Consider the following 20,171-nt stretch of genomic DNA (forward strand, 5'->3'; position numbering starts at 1 on the left):
CTAAACTCCTAATTTATCCCTCCCCCCACCCTTTCCCCTTTGGTAACATTAAGTTTGTTTTCTATGTCTGTGGGTCTATTTCTGTTTTGTAAATAAGTTCATTTGTATCATTTTTTTAGATCCCACATATAAGTGATATCATATGATATTTGTCTTTCTTTGTCTGACTTACTTCACTTAGTATGATAATCTCTAGGTCCATCCATGTTGCTGTGAATGGCATTATTTCATTCTTTTTTATGGGTGAGTAATATTCCATCGTGTGTATGTATGTATGTATGTATGTATGTATGTGTGTGTGTGTATATATATATATATATATATATATATATATATATACCACAACTTCTTTATCCATTCATCTGTTGATGGACACTTAAATTGCTTCCATGTTTTGGCTATTGTAAATATTGCTGCTGTGGACATTGGGGTGCATGAATCTTTTTGAATTAGAGTTTTTGTCTTTTCTGAATATATGTCCAGGAGTGGGATTGCTGGATCATATGGTAACTGATTTGAATTTCTTTAATAATTAGCAGTGTTGAGCATCTTTTCATGTGCCTGTTGGCATCTGGCTGTGTTCTTTGGAGAAATGTTTATTTAGGTCTTCTGCCCAGTTTTTGATTGGGTTGTTTGTTTTCGACATTGAGCTGTATGAGCTGTTTGTATATTTTGGGAATTAAGCCCTTGTTGGTCGCATTGTTTGCAAATATCTACTCTCATTCTGTAGGTTTTCATTTCATTTTGTTTATGGTTTCCTGTGCTCTGCAAAAGTTTATAAGTTTCATTAGGTCCCATGTGTTTATTTTTGCTTTTATTTCTACTGTATTGCTTTGGGAGACTGACCTAAGAAAACATTGGTATGATTTATGTCAGTGAATGTTTTGCCTATGGTCTCTTCTAGGAGTTTTATGGTGTCATGTCTTATATTTAAGTCTTTAATCCATTTTAAGTTTATTTTTGTGTATGGTGTGAGCGAGTGTTCTAACTTCATTGATTTACATGCGGCTGTCCAGCTTTCCCAACACCACTTGCTGAAGAGACTGTCTTTTCTCCATTGTATATTCTTAACTCCTTTGTCGAAGATTAATTGGCTCTAGGTGTGTAGGTTTATTTCTGGGCTCTGTATTCTGTTCCATTGATCCATATGGCTGTTTTTGTGCCAATACCACACTGGGATATCCAAGAGCATGGGATATCTTTCCATTTCTTTGTAGCATCTTCAGTTTCCTTTATCAATGTTTATAGTTCTCAGTGTATAAGTCTTTCACTTCCTTGGTCAGGTTTATCCCTAAGTATTTTTTTTTTTGATGCAATTTTAAAGTGGATTGTTTTTCTTTACTTTCTCTTTCTGATATTTCATTGTTAGTGTAAAGAAATGCAACCGATTTCTGTATGTTAATCTTGTATCCTGCTACCTTGCTGAATTTGTTTATCAGTTCTAATAGTTTTTGTATGCAGTCTTTAGGGTGGAGGGGGTATTTCTTAATATATCCAACTGGGCATGTGCAGCATTTAGCTTAATACAGTTCAGGGGCAAATCAGCATGTTCTTTCCTTCTGTTTTCTCTATGTCAGTAGTTCTTAACTAACCTTGACTACATATTGCAATCCTAGATAATTACATCAGAATTTCAGGCTGTGTTTGACACATTTCATTAATTTACACTGAAGTGTTAACTCAAGACTATTCTCTGTTCTTGCTTATATTTTACCGGAGAAAAATCCTGACCTATATGTATGTAGACTTTTTTAGATGCCCCAATTCTGTAAAACCCAATATTTTCTAGGACAAATTCAGTTTACTGTGAAGAAATAATTCTCAGTAGAAATTTCTGTACATAAGCTGCCTTTGTAGCATAAAACCAAAATGGCAAAGAATGAAGGATGGTTAGGGGAAATTAAGGAAAGCACCCAAGTTAAGAAATTGGATCCTTAAAGTTACTTAAAAAACAGCCATGTAGTGATGGATGGAGAAGGAGTATTACTTTAATATTTTATTTTGCTTTATTTTATTTTAGCTTTTTACTGTCAAAAGGTTTTCTATGTGCTAATATGACTGAAGACACATGACAAAAAATAGGCACAATCTTTATAAATTCCTCATACCTTTTTAAGCTTAAAAATGAAGGTTTTAAAACTGTGGGACATCTGTACAATGCACTACCCCTCAGCAACAGAAAGGAATAAATTCTTTTTTTTTTTTTTTGGCGGTACGCGGGCCTCTCACTGTTGTGGCCTCTCCCCCTGCGGAGCACAGGCTCCAGGAGCGCAGGCTCAGCGGCCATGGCTCACGGGCCCAGCCGCTCCGCGGCATGTGGGATCCTCCCGGACTGGGGCACGAACCCACGTCCCCTGCATTGGCGGGCGGACTCTCAACCACTGCGCCACCAGGGGAGCCCGGAATAAATTCTTGATAAGCACAGTAATGTGTGAAACAAATACATTATGCTAAGTGAAAGAAACCAGATTCAAAAGGCTACAGACTTATTTGGGCGGCCTGACAAGCCTCACTGAACTTGACCGAGGGTGGAGCCTGTACCTGATCCTCTCTCTGGTGAAGGGGATGGTCTCATTGTCTTTCTTCCAGTAGAACACAGGTGGAGGCATGCCTATCACCCGGCACTCCAGTCTCACTGGGTGGCCTTCGGGAACACCGCTGTTCTGCAGTTTCTCCAGGATTACAGGCGCTTTCTTCACTTCTTTGGCTGAATGAGAGAAGGGCAGTGCTAGTTTGAAGAGTAAGTGCCTTGGGGTCCATGCCTCAAACAAATTACAGTTCTGGAATCTAGCAGAGTGAGCACCCACCCACCTTTACCTCTTCTTTAGAACACTTCTCAAGCCTCTTAGTGAAGATCACTGCCTTGATAAAAGCTCCAGAAATGAAGCTTGATAAAAAAGAAATGAGGAAACTGTCTCTGCCTATCTTATGAGGGACTACACTCAAGGATTTGGGTCACACACATGGGATGCATATGGTAGGTGTGGAATTAAGGGAGTTCCTTTTATTGCTCAGCAGTAAATTTTAAGAAACAGTATATTATATGTACTAAATATATCTTTTTTTTCTTTTTTAGAGGAGTTTATTTTGTAGAAGATATATTAATTTTCCCTGAAATTTTTATCTTGAAAAATTTTATAACTACAGAAAAGTTGAAAGAGGTATACTATTTAAAAACACACACACACACAATTTATGCTTCCTAAGGAGGCTTTTTTCCCCCCATAGAACTAATTAAGGAAAAGCTACCTCATATCTCAGGGTTCCCTAGTCAATAGCAAAATAGTGGGAAAAAAGTAAAAGCTGCAATCAATGTATCCTTGCAGAATGAGCTTTTCCTACTCTGGTGAGATGTTGGTGAGATGGAATTAAGGATGAGAAAAAGAAAAAAATATACTGAGGAGACAGCTACTAGCTTAGAGAGAGGATTAGCATTCTGAAGCTACCCTGATTTCCTTCAGGGGCCATACGAGGGAGACAGCGGGAGAAAGCCCAGCACAAGATTTCATACATTCTGAAATCTAATTCTGGCTGGACTACTGCCCCGAGGGGCTGCCACCTCCCAGGTGACAATGACTTGTTTTCCTTATCTGTGGACATGACAGTGTTTTGTTCGCATCAACTTATAAGGTAAGGGTTTGTTTGTTTAGTTATAGAGTCAAGTGCCTTCCACATTCCAGGCACTGAGTCAGACATCAGAGATACACAGAAGTACAAGTCAGAATCTCTGACCTCAGAGGCTCATGGTGTCTTCAGGGAGGCAAAAGGGAAAATAGTTACAGTGAAGCCATGAGTGCTGTAAGAGTCTCTCCTTTACTAAGTGCTATGGAAACAGAGGAGGATGTAACCTGGTGGATGCACTGTGCCTTTGTGGTGACATTTGAATTGAGTCCTTGAGAATGAGTAGGAGGTTGCTAGGCAAAGAAGGGCATTCCATGTAGAGGGACCACAGATGCAAAGGCATGGAAGCTTGGGGTGGGGGGAGACCCTGGAGTGTTCCAGGAGTGATGAGCTATAGGGCAAATGACCTGAATTTAGTGATAGTCAATTAGTAATTACAGTGACTACCATTTATTGCAAGCGTGATATACACAAAGTACCATATTATGTTTTTAGCTTACTGATATGTTTTCGAAGCAACGTAGGAAACATGGCCCTTATTACAGTGAAGGAGAAACTAAGATGAGACTCGGTGGGGCAAAGGACTAAGGAATTATATCAGAGGCTCTGCATGTGTCTGCAATAACTTTGGAGGGAGTTCTGTTTAGGGGTCCCAGCAGCAAACCTTACCTACTACAGTGAGGTCCAGACTAAAGGAATTCTGCCCGGTTTTGTTGGTAGCAACACAGGTGTAGGTCCCTGCGTCACGTTGAGTGAGCGGGTCAATGAGCAAAGAGTGGACTCCAGTCTCCCTGACCAGCATCTTGTGGGAGGTGTCGGGGAGCACAGGCTGGCCATTGAGCAGCCATGTCAGCTCCGGAGGCGGTAAGCCACTCACCTAATAAAAAACAGGACAGATGAGGCAAATGACAGATCGATGACAGACAGATTTATTTGGTGGCTGAATTCTTCATCCTCGCCTGGCACCCCATTGATAGCGACAGAACGTCAGTGCTGAGAAACCTCTCCTCAGGAGCATCGGGACAAGAGGGGTCTAGATGGGTGGCCGCATGCATTTAAACTGTATAGTATTTGGACCCCAATTCAGGTCATGATTATATTCTAGATTAGAATGAATAAGAATTAAAAAGCTAAATAGATAGATAAAAGAGGCCTGTGGGATCAGTTTCAGAGATATTGCTTACATACCTAATAAGCAACAGGTAGCCAAGAAAGGCACAGACATTAAACCAGTGTTCTCAAAGCTGGCTGTGTGTCATAATCACATGAGGAGTATTTGGCAGTCTTGATGCCCACTTACTATATTAAATCAAAATCTTTGGGGATGGGACCCAGTCATGGGTTTCTTTTAGGGTTTAGGGTGGAAGAAGTTAATCCCAAATTTTATTTAGGTAACTAATGGGAGAGCAAGAACCACCTAGAGAAGTGGATTCTGTAAATGCTTAACCTTAAGCCTTTACTAATTTGTGTCTACATCTCCATAGCATTCTACATTGTTCGGACAGAAGGGGTGACTTAAGTTACTGTTCATACTGAGAAATATTCATACTGTTCAACTGAACCCAGTTTCTGGTGGAAGAGTTAGAATGTAGACTAGCTAAAGGTGATGGATGTTGACTAGTATGAGAAACCAGCTTCTGTTTTCATAAACTGCCTTGGAGCCATCTTTTCATGACTATAATTTTTTCAAAGGCTGTACCTCACAGCAGTTCACTTCAAGGATGCAAAAATCTCCTTATGCCTTTATGGTAATAAAGACTTTCCAGGTACCATATGGAAAATATCTGAATTACATCACCTCTTTGGTTGTCTTTACGAGTGTAGAGTTAACTTGGTACAGTATCAATGTAATTTTTATTAAGATATAAACACTTAAAGATTTTATGAAATACTTTTGTCTGGTATTAAATGCTCCAAAAGAACCTTATGGGGAAAAAAGTTCTCTCTCTCTCTCTCTCTGTTCCTCAGTCCCCTTTCCCCGAAAAAACAACAACCATAAAACAAATACAAACAAAAATAGGTGCATACAAACAAACAAATATAAAATATGAACAGATTTGGAACCAAGAATGGTGTACTAGAGTCTACCTTACAGTCCAGGCGACAGAGGCGCCCCTCGTGAGCTACCATATCCCCAGGAGCCTGCAGGAAATGTGGTCGGAAAAATCGTTCCTGTAGGGGCTCTTTGTCTCTTTCTTGCGCTCGGGACCTTACTCTAAAACAGCAAGCATGTTCAGGCATTACTCATAGAAACCACTTCAAAACTTATGACAGTATAGACATTTAGGCATGGCTCTCGGGCCTGGAGAAAGATTTTTTTTGTGGGGGTGGGGGTGGCTGGACCATGAAAGGCTAATAAATAATAGTGTGGAGCTGATGTAAAAAGCAAAGTACTCGGCATCTCACCCACTGTAGGGTTATCTTGTGAGATCTGTAATTAAGTAAACAGGCTTTAGCTTCTTTCTCTCTGAAGCCATTCTGGGTTAAGTGACTCAGCTCCCCTTGCCTTGGGTTTGACCAGTTGTTCAGAAGTTTCAGAATAAAGAAATCAGTATTCAATCTGAACCTCAAATGAGAGCCAAAAGAGAAGTCCTGTTTATCACCCAGAACAAGGCAGCTGCAATCCCTGTGTCTCTGAGTAATAAAATTTAACCTGGCTAATAAATTATGTCAGACCATTAAAGATGATCATGAACTTAAACTGGTTAAGACTGACCACAGTAACAGCTGTTCTTGAAGAAGGAAAAAAAAAAAAATGAACAAGAAGGTAGAGTTGCAACGGTGGTAAAATACTGTATCTGAAACATGGGTCACTATTTTTGTTCCTTTGGTAAGTCTAATGTAATTAATCCATGTCAGCAACTATGAAATGCTTTGCTAAGACTTTGTGGCACCATAAGACTCAAGGGAAAGCCAGGCTCTTTCTTCTTAGTGATTCGTAAAATTGGAGAGGAGGCAAGTCAGTTGCTGTGTTGGAGACAACTGTTATATTGGAGACAATAATAACAACAGAAATCTTTTATCAGTATACATATACTCATTAACGGTTTCTGTTTTTTAAAGACAAGGTAATTCAATTCAGAGAGTCTGATTTATATATTATGTGCACAGGTGCTACTGATGGTTGCAGTTTTTGAACCATTAATGGTTCACGCTTGTGCCATGGACCAATGCTTCTCAAATTTAATGCGCTTATGAATTACCTGGGGATCTTATTAAAATGTAGATTCTGATCAGTATGTCTGGGTGGGGCTTGGGATTCTGCATTTGCAACAAGCTCCCAAGTGATGCTGGTGCTGCAGGTGGAGGACTACACTTTAGCTGACAATTTGTAGACCAGATACTTCAGTGCTCATTGTGGTGGGTGGCTGCTTGGGAGGGGCTAGAGAAGGGAGAGTCTTACTGTCTTTACCTGTGAGACTGACCAGCAGCTGTTAGTCGACTTCGAATGGGCAAACCTTGTACCATCAAGTGGCCAGAACAGCTGATTCTCCCCTGAGAAACAGATAATGAAGGAGATTAAAATAAAAACAATTCCACATTTTTTCAGTACATATACATTCTTATGGACCAGAACATTATGAACTTTTTGGCTAACTATTATGAGTTTTGTTTTGTTTTTTTTTTTTGAGGGGGGATGAAAACAATATAACTCCTTAAATCACTGTTAATATTCCAGGGGAAATGATTTTTAAGAATATTGTGACTTTCATTTTTAAGCTGAGAAATGAACAGACATAAATGTAAAAAAATTTGAATTCTTGTGCACTTAACATTATTTGTAGGCACATGCAGAGATCATGGTCAAGTATTTTTATACTTTCCTCAATAGAAGTTATCTTCAAAACTAACATTTTAATAGGAGGACTGGGTGAGTAGAAATTATAGTTCTGTACCTCCTATTCTAATAGTAGTTGAAGATATTTATTCTGCCATATCTTTAAGGGGAATTTTAAGTCTTGGTCTCTTCAGAAAAGGAAAGTGAAAGATTATGGCTTTCCAACTTTTACCCAAAAAAATTTTTTTAATGAGTGAGGGATATTCACAAGTAATTTGCTTATTCTCTAAAGAACAAAATTAGCAAATCATTCTTTGATAGAATAATTTGTTGACTCTTCAAGAGAGTCAATGAGTTGATCAAAACAAGATTTACTCCAATAGGTCTGGGGCATACACTTAGTGAATAGATACTACTAATGTCCTTTGACAAAGGCTGAAGGGTGGCGTGACGCATCAGCGGCTAAGTGGTCTTGTAAGTTGTGATGCTGTGCTCTAGTTACACACAGCCTCTACGCTCCTTATTCATTTTCCTCAGAAATCCTTAGTAACTTGCACTCTTCAAGTTTATTCACAACAACATGAACCGCTCCTTCCTCAGAGTGCAGTACAGCGCGGAACCCTGCGTCTCCACCTGGGGGTTGGCCGCCATGATGGTGTAGTTGCCGTCGTCATCGCTGGTGGTGGAGTCAATGTGCAGAGAACACGTCCCGTCTCCTTCTCGCCTCATTTTGAAGTGCTCATTGCTTTTTGAAATCTGCTTCCCATCTTTGAACCAGTAAACCTGAAACGAAAAATAATCAAGGAGAATATACACTGTTCTGTACATGTTTTTTTTTTTTTTTTGCTGCACCATGCAGCATGCACGGTCTTAGTTCCCTGATCAGGGATGGACCCTGTGCCCACTGCATTGGGAGCGTGGAGTCTTAACCACTGGACCACAGGGGAGTCCCCGTTCTGTACATCTTTAGAGGATAATGATACAAGGAGTAGGATAAGGCAAGGATCGATTGCCATCTCTACAACTAGTAACCCATCCCTTATAAAACACTTAGGAAAAAATTTTTAAACATATTACAAATGACAGTATAATATGCTCCTCCACTTGTACATATAAAATATTTAAGTAAGAAATTATGTATAATTTAGGATTGAGAAAAAGCTTTTGACTATTTTTATTACATTTATAATTACTTAAAAAGCCACCCTAAGGACCAGACATGTCTTCAGAGGCAAAATAATTAAAACCGGGAGCCTGGAACTTTTCCTATTATCCTTTTACAAACTCAAGTCTCCTGAAGTCTGAGATCTCAGGGCCTAGAATAGCTGACCTTACTTGAAAGGATAGTTCGGTTTATTATACCACATGGAATGAGGCCAGGATTCAATTGCTAAATTGCTAAATTTCTCTTCTGACTAAAATTTAAGTATACGTAGCTTTCAAGTTAAGTTCTGCATGTGTCAAGGAGACCTCTCAAAGACAGGGAAGTTAAAGTACTGTTTGCAGCTGCCCTTCTCTACATTTCCTGGTTACCTAATCATACATACTAAAGCCATGTTAATGTTTGTGAAAGTAGAGTGGATAGATTCCCTGCTGTAGACATACTGGGTATAAATCCTTCTCTCAGCTTACTGCCAAAAAGTCTGGTGACTCATAAGATTTTTCAGCAGCCAGCGATAACGATACGACATTTTCGGCATTTACCAACCTAACGGTAATAATACAAATATAGCGCACTTTGTACAACAGGCAGGCTGTAGATTTTCAGTAGATGTTAAATAGAAAGAAAAGTATCAGTTTGGTGAGTTTGATGGTTGAGAGAATCAATAGCCCAAAATAGAGGATCATGACTAAGAAATTTATTTTCAACTTTTATAAAAATTTTACCCATAAGTTTATCTGATTTTGTTTTTGCCTGGCTATTTAATGATTCTATTCCTGATTGTATCTTTTTAGTCAGATTACCTGGGCTTTGTTAGTTTTCTGGTATTGATTTTCATTCCCTCTGTAGATACTGCACTAGAGTCTGGTAAGACTTTCTTGAAGGCACTGTCTATAGTTTTGCACTGTTGGTTGGCCAACTAGCTGGTCATCTTCCCCTACCTTTGGGACAGGTATCCCAACAATTTTGCAAGTGAATGTCACTGGAGAGCCTTCGGTGACCCGGAAGTGCTTGAGTCTTTTGTCAAAGATGGGAGCAATACACTTGCCCGTGGGGATCTCATCATGTTGGATTTCATCATCTGATTCATCAACAGGGGTGCGTTCCAAGCGAAACTCTATTTCATTCATCAGCCTCTGCTCAAAGCTTGAAATTTTGTACTCCTGTCAAAATGGCAAACATGTTTTAATTTCAATTTCTGTGGGTGAGGAAGAATGTGTTCATCAATATAATGTGAGGACGAAACTTTTCAAGATTCAAATGTTAGATTTACATTGTGGAACCTCAGTAAACCAGGCATGTTCCATTTCCAGTTCCTCATCATGGAGCACTGAAGGAGATTTGTGTTTCTACTATAATCCCAAACTGTCCTAGTGAACCCTGATTCCTCACCTTCAGCATAGAGCCCTGGTAGAATACTGTAGGGAAAGGAATGAAGATGGAATATAATTTTTGTAGCTACTGATAGTGTCCATTTCAATATGTAGAGCAGCCTATGTGGTATTTTGGCAAAATTATTCTGAAATGCATTCTGATACATGCCTGCATCACCAGCTTCCTGTCTCTACTAGACATTCCCATCTGCATACTTGAGGAAAACTTGTCTTGAATAAATCTCCCTTGACCCCATGTCTGCCTACATTGTGTCTCTGCTGCCCTCACAACGAAGCTATTTGAAATCAATTTTCTATTGTTATAGCCTCATTTCCTTGTCGCCTGTTCTCTCACTAACATACTCCAATTAGGCTTGTGTTCTTAGAGTTCCATTGAGATTGCTGCTGTCAGGGTCTTCACATTTGCCAGATCCACAGATAAGTTGTCACTTATCTGTTCTTACCTTACCTGACCTCTCGATAGCATTAGACACAGATGGCTACTTTATCCATTTTGAAACATTTTTTTTCTGTTGGTTTCCATGACACCCTACTGGTTTTCCTTCTCTTCCCCTAGCTGGTCCTTATCAGTCTCCTTTACTAGCTCTTCCTTCTCTGCCCTAGGTGATCTCATCCAATCTCACAGCTTCAGATACCTTCCGTATGCTGATGACTCCAAATCCATGTGTCTCAGCCTGGTCTCTCCCCAGAACTCATATACCCAATGATCTACTCTACATCATGAGAGTCATATACCCACCAGTATACTCTCTGTCATGGCTTGGGTGCCTCATGGGTGCACCCATGGACCAGCTTAGCATGGTCCAAACAACACGCACTTGATTTCTGTCCCCCAGGAAAGATACTCCTACCCTGCTCTTCCCCATCTTAGGAACTGGCACCACTCTTCATCCATTTGGTTAAGTGGTTAAGCTGGTGTTTCTCACATTACCTATGGTGAAAACCAGATTTTAAAAATAGATTTTTTTCAATGTGTACTCTTGTAAAATAAAATAAAAATGAATTACTAGAAAAATGAAATAGAAGAAGCCTGCAGAATTATTATATTCAATAGACATAAAATTTCTCTGTCAAATGCTCTAGAAATTTCTTAATGGTTACCTTCAATTTCCGTACTTATCTCAAGGTGGAGAGATGACAGATCGCATACTGGCACAGGTCTTAGACCACACTTTGAGTGCACCAAGTTAACCTAAATCTAGAACTTATCTTGGATTCCTCTGATTCCCTACCCTGCCCTATTCTATCAAGCTTAAATGTCACCTCCCTAAAGCAACTTTCCCAGGCCACTTCATCTAAAGTAACTCCCAATTCTAATTCTCTACAGAGCGTGGACTGCTATCGAGTGTTTTTCTTGTTTGTATATTGATTGAATGATTGAGTATATCTAAGCCTTAGAATGTTAGCATCAGAAAAACAGAGCTCTTGTCTGTCTTGCATCCCACTATATCAGCCGTATATGGAATGGTGAGTGCCTGCTACATGGCAGGCGCTCCATGAGTATCTGAAGAATGAAAGAATACATAAATGATATGAGGGCCATCACTTGTTCCAACACTAATGTATCTTTGAGGAATCCAGAGCCATGTGCTTGGGGTGAGGGTGAGCCCTTTGGTTAAACTTGTGACTCTAGTTAACCATAATTTTATGATTTAGGTAGGCCCCATGGAGATGGTACTAGGATGCCCCTGAGGTGGAATTTGGGATCACGTGGCTGATTTGCATCTGCACCTAGTCATAGGCAGAGTAATTGAGTTCAGGACTCATGAGATAGGTTCTCAAGCTATTAAATCACATCATTCATGTCCTCTAGCTATTGTCTTATACATATCATCGCCTGAATTTGTGCAGAATTGGAACTTAGGAAACATGACACCAGATGTTTCTTGGTTTTAATTTCTTAGAACCAATTTTAAATCTTCTCTCTCAGCCTCGTCTCACACTGGGTAAATAAAATACATCTACAGCTCTTTCAGGATAGAAAAATGATTAATCTCCAGTTAAGCGTATTAATTTTTAATCAGATAAACAAACTAATTAAAGTAAAAGATTGTTCACTTCTAATTTGAAACCCAATTTAGTTTAAAAGTATTAAGACTATTTTCTACATTTTGGGTTTTTTTTTTTTTAAGTTAACACTTAAAGCTTCTAACTATCTACCTATTAGTTTGAACTATATGAAATTGCCATTTTTGAGGGTCAAAAGAGGTAAAATATCAGCAGTTTCAAATTATTCAACCTAATACTATACAGCGAGTATATTTTCCATAAATACATTAACTAATCTCACAAATTTGAAATGTTTCCTAGTCTTGACAATTTAAAATCCCATAAGGAATATATTTTTCTTCTTTGTTGAATTGCATACATGCTCCTAAATGGGTATTATTTTTCCTTTTAACAGATTTGTTTATTTTTTGGATGCTTAGGAGCAAAACCAATGAGTCATTTTATTCTCTTACTATGTGAGGTAGGTGCTAAATAGCTTTATTATTTTAAAAATAATAGTCAAAAGCATAATTCATATAGTTTGTAAACCTCACCCACAGATCCTGGATTTAGGATAACCCAGGCTTTTTGTGAGGGTGGCAAGAGGTGTTAGCCTCTTATGGCTTCTCATCTTGTTTCATTTAAGTCCCCATATTCCCAATCCATTCCATACTGCCTCTAGCCACTATTTTAGTGGAGTCCTTGCTCCAAGCTAAAGAACCTTCTCTGTAGCTTCTCCTACTGCATGATGGGTGAGGGCTAAGTTCCTGGCTAATTACATTGTCAGAGTTATTGTGGGGGGTGGGAAATGAATTCCTGAAATTCTATATTGAAAGTATGATCTAACTTTTCCAAACAAGTATTACTGTACATTGTGGTAAGTTGTGATTATATCTATACTTTAGGAACAAATGGGTGATATATAAGGCTTTTGAGCACTTGCTTGAGAATACAAATACCACATTGTCTCCATGTATTCCAAACAGCTATTTTTAGGAACTTGATTTTACCAAGTTGGGACCTGATTTTATGGAATTTATAAATGTTTGAATTGATTTAACCAAAGGAACTATGGAAGCAATATGATGAAAGTACGCACATTTTGTTTTTCTATAAATGGACACATATTGGTTACATATTTACTATTCTACCAGTACTACAAGTTGGGAGGTGATGAAAACAGAACACTCAATGAGTTATCTAAAATATACTATTCGTAACTATGTACTGAGGATACAGTTGTATTCTACTGAGGCACCAAGATGAGTTAGATATCAAAAAACAAGTGAGTTGGGAGACAAACTATCCTCCAGAAATTTCAAAGCAGGTGCTTAAGGAGGTTAGATGATTGATATTCTTCACCTTCATCAGAGATACAAAAGAGTCAGGAGGGAGAAAATCCAGTGAGAAGACTTTGGGAAGAACTCTTAATGTCTGTGCGTGTCCCACCTCCACCTCCACCTCTAACCCCAGAGTACCTGCCTTTCACCTCCAGTTTATTGAGAGAGATTAAACAGACCCATTTGCAGTGTTTACTGTGTTCCGCCAGTGGATTGGTATCTGACTCCTGCCTAAGAAATCTAGAGTGAGGAGCAAGGTGGGTTTTTGTTGGTGGGCAAGCTGAAGGTTGCTTCCAGTGGCCCACACTCCTGCATTGTGTCAGGTCAGAGGACCCTGTGATGGTTCCTGTCATACACATATGGGCCACATATGAGACAGAGCCAATGTGGAGTCAGCTTTTGTCCCTCTGTGGCTGGGAAAGGAAGGAGTTGGGAACAGCAGTTAGTGAAGCAGGGGAGGAGGGAGTGAAAAAGAGAGAAGCTGGCCATCCTTCCTTTGTGGCTTTAGATTTCCCATTTGTAGAGGTCCCTGGGGTGTGCGGTGTGAGGTGTGGATGGGGGCGTTTGTGTGTGGGATCTTATATTTGAATAAGGATTGGGGTGTTGGTTACCACAAGGACTGCTCACTTTGTATTACTGGATCAAGATTGTATTTTGCAACAAAGTAAATGTAGAACCTTATATGAACTAAAATTGGTCAAAATGGTTTTGAGATTACCTCACATTTGAGATTGCCAGGAGAAGGATTAGCCCCACTAGATAAATTTAAAGGGAGAAAAAAATAAAATTGCTTTTAGGATACAGTTGTTGAAGGTACCAGTTATATGGTATAAAAGTTACAGATGCACAACAAAATAAGAGTACTGTAGGTCAAGGAGTTTCCATGAAAGATTTCATAAAATATTTGGGAAGTTGAACCTCAGGAACAAGGAAACCCAAGTAACTGTGTGGCAGGGGTATGTGACCTGTTTCTAAAGCAGTGAATCTTTACAACTGAGATGTTTACAAAGATGCACACCAAACCCAGAGCAGGAATTCTTTTCTTTTTTTTTTTTTGGTAGCGCTTTGCAACTAAGAGTTGGTTATCCCAAGGATAACTAATCCTCTTATACATAAATCAAGGTTGTCATTCCAAGTTGTGACTGAGGGGATTCAGATTTTGTAAGGACATTTGCAAACAAGCAGTGTGTTTAAGTTAAATTTTTTTTTTTTTTTGTGGTACGCGGGCCTCTCACTGTTGTGGCCTCTCCCGTCGCGGAGCACAGGCTCCGGACGCGCAGGCTCAGCGGCCATGGCTCACGGGCCCAGCCGCTCTGCGGCATGTGGGATCTTCCCGGACCGGGGCACGAACCCGTGTCCCCTGCATCGGCAGGCGGACTCTCAGCCACTGCGCCACCAGGGAAGCCCTAAGTTAAATTTGAATGTGCTTTCTGCACTGTTCTGCACAAAGGTTGTACTCCTGATCCACTGTCAGCGGCCGTACACTCTGAATTTCCAGAACTGGATTTGGGCTGTGTTCTCCATTTTCCCTGCCTTGTCCCCTTTGTGAGTAAAAGTAGGAGTTTCTGCGTCAGCTGCTTGTAGGTGATGTCTGTGCTCAAAGGAGAGAACATTTTTCTGTGTAAATCTGGTCTGTATGGCAGGCAAGTCAAAGACATATGGCCATCCTTTCCAGCCTTATGTTAAAGACCTTAAGTGAAAATGAATTGCATAGAATTTCAATTGCTCTACGAAAGAAAATGAAAAGCTAAAAAAATTACATCAGAAGAGTATGCCACTTGAAAATATAATTCTTTTTTTTTTTTTTTTTTCTTTAAAGATAATCCTCTTAAGGCTGATAGTTTGACAACTTGAGGCATTCGGTTTCTGGGACACATCTGCAGATGTTTTCTTCAAATTGTCAGAGTGGGGGAGGGTGCTTTCCTCCTGCTAAGAACCACAGTGTAATGACACAACCCAATCAGATACGGCATTGCCAAGGTTCCAAATTTCCAAAACGTGGGCGATGATCTGGCACTCACTGCCCTGAACATGCTGCTGGCTTCCTCTACTCTGGGTCTGAGTCTGGGTTTCAGGGGCAAATAATCAGATAGGATCAAACCAGCTGGAAGAGCCTGACCAAAGGGTTCCCAACCAACTCTGGGTACAGCGTTCACTAAAAGAAGTTTTATGTGTTAGAGAAAGTATTCTCCTTTTGTTCCTGGGTGAGCCACAGTATGGACAGCAGATAAGAGATTCCTAGATTAACTTGGAGGTTAACCTACACAGAGGATGTCTTCTTTGATGATTTATCCAATACTACATGCTTCCTTCAATAGAAATAATCAGGCTTCATGGCTTACCCCCTGTCCCTGCTACCAAATTCTTAGAATACTATAATAGGCACTGGGGACACAGCATTCTATAAAACACACACTCTACCTTCAAGGAGGTTGCATAAAAATACTTTCAATCCAGACTTTGTCTTTAAGAATAAATAATTACTAAATGGTTCACAGATTTATACTTAAATGTTCAGTTAACACCAGCGTTTTACTTAATTTCAGTGTTTTTAAAAAAGGCTTTCATCTTTTTAGTCAGTTGATTAAAATAGATTGTTATCATAGTAGATAGTGTTTATAATTAGGTATAATCAGAATCTCTATAGTTAAGCGAGATATTTTCCATACAGATGCAACAAATCCAAAATTTTCCCCATGGTCAAAAGTTTGGTTGTCCTTTCTGAAATTAATGTAAATCCCAAAGTTGTGAGTTAATTCAGCAGATATTCCCTGAGCACCTACTCTGGGCCAGATACAGCAGGGATGCAGCAATGGACAAGACCTCCTCCCACCCCCTGCCAATCTAGCTCCCAGGGAGCTTGTGACTGGTGCATCCTGGGTGGGCCCAGCCCACAGCAGGTGACATGGGGACACTTCACTATTCCAGCACCCAGGGTCCTACAATGCCCACAGTGAGCAACATAAGGCCAATGACTACGTTGAATTCTTATTAGAAAAGGAACAGATGGCAAGACTGTTTGCCCTCAGGAGAGAATTTTCATAAAGAATTCATGGTAAGAGATGAAAGAGGTAAGATTTAAATAGAAGAAACGACTAAGCAGTTTAGAGAAGAAGGAGATTAGGGGAAAAAAAGGCAGAGCAAGAATTAGGTACTTATTTTTTGCCCCCTCTGTCGTATAGGGTAGTATCTGGGAACCACAAACAGTTGTAATGAAGCCTTCATTTAAAAAATGGAAGGGAGGAGCAGAATAAAGAGATGGGAAAGTTTCCAGAGAAATGAGGTCAAGGAGGAAAGTTGAAATAAGACATTAAATGTGTGTGCGTGTGTGTGCTTTAGACAGTAACAGTCACCAACTATTTACTGGGAGCAGAACGTCATACTAAGTCATGTATGCATTAAAATCATTGGTTATGAAGGTTCCATTACATTTTGTGTGATCCTGGGTTCCTCTGACCTCTCAGACTCACCTTGCTAACCTAAACCAATTGATGTCCAGTGAAGATCCACTGGTGGTGAACGATACCCTTCAAAATAAGAAATGATGCGGCCTAAAATCTACAAATCTTTATCAGTTTAGAAAGCTAAACAGTTTAGTAAATATGAACATCTGAAAGGGTGACACCTTTGTATCACACAAAGTCCTAAGAATCAACCAGCAAATGCTGGTTGCTAATTGAAAATGTTATATAAAATGAGTTTGAGGATAAACGCTGAAGTATTACAGCAGAGAAATACAAGGTGGTAGATACATCAAAGAAACCCTATTTCTAAAACATTAATTTAGAAGTTTGAGTTCTGGGGAGGACATTTTTTATAGTCAATTATATTAATTGTTCAAGGACCTTTGGTTTACATTCATGCTCAGCATGTAAATGCTTTAGAACGTTTACTATTCTTCATCTGCTTAGGAATAACACAGGGCAAGAGAGTCCAGCTTTCTGGACCTAAAAGTGGTCAAAGCAAGATAAAACAAAACAAATGCATACTCTTCAGAAGGAATCCTTTGCTTCCCCCTCATATGTGCAGGCTAATATGGGAGTAAGAAAATAGATGATTTTGACCCCTGTGTCCCCAAAATGCAGGTGGAGGTGGCTGTCAATACACATGTTTCTTTATGATTGTTCTCCACTTTTTCTCAGCAAATTTTCTTCTTCTTAACTTCCTCAGTGGGCCACAATACATTTAGACAGTTCTTCATGACTTTTTCACTGTCATTTCCCAAGGCAGCAATGGACAGAACAATATTATAATATGGTCATCATTTATTCCTCAAAACTTTCTCAGAATCAACATCTACCAACCTAATGCAAGCATTCCATCTCAGACAGCTCCTTAGTTTCCTGAATTGCATTTATGCAGCTTGGCTTTCATGATCCCTGGCCTAGAATGCTGTGTCTGTAATTAATACACCATAATAACGCTCAGAATAATAATTGTCAGAAGAACACGGATGTGTCACAGATATTTGGTATATAGTTTTCACTGAAATATGGAGAGGATTGAGATGCTTCTTGAGACTCCAAGTTCCTGCTGTTAGCCCTGAAGATAATTCATGATGGAGGTTTAATAAAGAGTTTTGCTAGGTTTATGTCACTCCACTCATGGAAGTTCATGTTTATATGTACTCACATATCAGGTAATTAAGAGAAAAACCCTACTTTCCCCTGAGTTGGGGCAATGGATTAACATGGATCTACCTACAGACAGTAACCATAAAAGTAAAATCAAACAGCCTGTGTGCTGACCTGGTATCATTTGTACAGGGTTCTAATTGCTCCCTGTCTGAGTTGTTAAAGACATAGGCTGAACACAGCTCTGATTTCAATGACACTTAGAAGGATTAACAACCACAACTGTGATGACAATATTATAGGAAAACAAATCTGTGCTAGACAGTGCAACATTTATGGGGTTTGGAGGTATTTGTCGTAAGACTGCAAAAAGGCTGCAGAGTTTCAGGGAAAATGTGAAAGTGTCCTGGAGACCAGGGCTCTGGTTCTCATTCTACCACTGACAGTTTGACCCCTGTGCTTCAGTTTCTCTATCTAGAAGATGGAAGAGAAGAATGGTTGCCTTGGTGTTTGCCTCCCAGAAATATATGTAGTTTGACGAAATAATACATGAAAAGTGTACTCGATTATGGCAAACTTAAATATCCTGCTTCAAGTCAATAATTTAAAGTCAGTTTTAAAAAGCATTTTAAAGCTATTTTAAGCATTATTATTTAAAGCATTTTAAGCATTACTTTCAAGAGAATCCACTCAGTAAAAATTGTCCAACGTATAACACAATAGTAAAATACTGTATATCAATGGCTCCACTGGAAGTAAGAGATAGAAACATGAAGGAAAACAGCACATGGTCAGGGGAGTCTGGAGCCTTGTTTCCAGGGGTCACTTATGTCACAAATTCCACAATATTTGGTATATAGTTTTCACTGAAATTTTATGTTATACTTAAAATAGATTTTATCAGTTCCCACCTGGGGAAATAAACCAAGAGTTAGATTATTAAAATGTAAATCCGCATTTAAAAAATAACCACCTGGGCTTCCCTGGTGGCGCAGTGGTTGAGAGTCTGCCTGCCGATGCAGGGTACAAGGGTTCGTGCCCCGGTCCGGGAAGATCCCACGTGCCACAGGGCGGCTGGGCCCGTGAGCCATGGCCGCTGAGCCTGCGCGTCTGGAGCCTGTGCTCCGCAACGGGAGAGGCCACAGACAGTGAGAGGCCCGTGTACCGCAAAAAAAAAAAAAAAAAAAAAAAAAAACCCACCTTACAAAAAGCAAAAATAAATGGCTCCAATAAAATACTTAGTCTTTCTTTTATGTGATGCTTACAGATGACTTTCCTTTTTCTCCTTCCATGTAAACACTTACTAGAAAGCAGGGAGTTGTACAGGTTGAAACACAGGATATTGGCTAATGGCTATTTCACGTGCTTCAACCTAATGTAACGATTGAGAGGAACTGGTGAGCAAACCCCCAAACACATTAGGTTGAAGCAGCCAGAGAAAGGATGACTTGGAACCCCAGAGTTCCTTAAAGTCTAGGGCATCTCAAGGCTCAGATATTGAAATGTCTCAAAGATGTGACAGTGTTTGCCAATACTGAACTGAGGATTGTTGGAATGGAAAACAGACTATCTAGTCTCTCTCCTTAACATACACTATTCTAGGTAAACGCACGTAGACAAGTGAACTGAATTAACTACCGGGCTAAATCAAGAGCTGTGGAGCCATGTGGACGAGTTTCCTACATGAACCATGGACAGTCTGTGCTTTGCCTTCCCAAACTGCAGTGTCAGCTTCACCGAGGTCAGGTGACCTGAGCATCCAAGGACTGAATTAAGCAAACTTACATTCCTTACAAAGAAATTCCAATAAACCGTCTGAACCCAACAATCTTACCTGCTGGTTTGATCTGACATCACTAAAATTCATTTTTCTCCCCAAGTCTAGAATCACTGCATTCTTAGTTTCACGGATGTAATCATCATTCACTGGTTGGGAAGACTTTATATGTTTCTTCATTAGTCCCTGGGATGGCCTGTAAAATAAATTCACACCTGAATCACTCATGAAAAGCACTGGCCAGGGTACAAAGGCCTAGAAATCAGAGTGGTTGGCATGGCAACCAGAGCCAGGAGCCATCAGGCACTTACGGAGAGCATCTTGCGAGCAAACGTTGAGCACTGCCCAGAAAATCTGTGTGTCGAGGTGTTTTCAGTATTTAAATTATAAAAACATTATTTAAAGTAATCATGTCCTTTTGTCCTAAGGTGTTCAATATCCATTTTGTGTCTAAGAGATTGGATTATGTAGGAATTCACTAAGTGAGAGTCCTGTCCCAGACCAAGCTGCTCTTATTTGGGTCCATTCTTAAATGA

General features: G+C 39.7%; 1 protein-coding gene across 4 annotated transcripts in view; it reads right to left on the minus strand.

Annotated features, from left to right (window-relative positions):
* MYPN (myopalladin) overlaps positions 1-20,171 on the minus strand; it is a 100,827-nt gene that overhangs the window by 12,505 nt on the left and 68,151 nt on the right. For all 4 annotated transcript variants that reach the window (XM_067025508.1, XM_067025507.1, XM_059052660.2 and 1 more), the window contains 7 exons: positions 19,693-19,831; positions 9,503-9,724; positions 8,033-8,182; positions 7,034-7,116; positions 5,710-5,836; positions 4,291-4,498; positions 2,542-2,707 (listed from right to left, as the gene is read on the minus strand). In XM_067025508.1, the coding sequence (XP_066881609.1) occupies positions 2,542-2,707; positions 4,291-4,498; positions 5,710-5,836; positions 7,034-7,116; positions 8,033-8,182; positions 9,503-9,724; positions 19,693-19,831 (1,095 nt within the window). The remainder of the gene's footprint in view (positions 1-2,541; positions 2,708-4,290; positions 4,499-5,709; positions 5,837-7,033; positions 7,117-8,032; positions 8,183-9,502; positions 9,725-19,692; positions 19,832-20,171) is intronic.

This window comes from Kogia breviceps, chromosome 2 (assembly GCF_026419965.1).
Source record: "Kogia breviceps isolate mKogBre1 chromosome 2, mKogBre1 haplotype 1, whole genome shotgun sequence".
Classification (NCBI taxonomy): Eukaryota; Metazoa; Chordata; class Mammalia; order Artiodactyla; family Physeteridae; genus Kogia; species Kogia breviceps.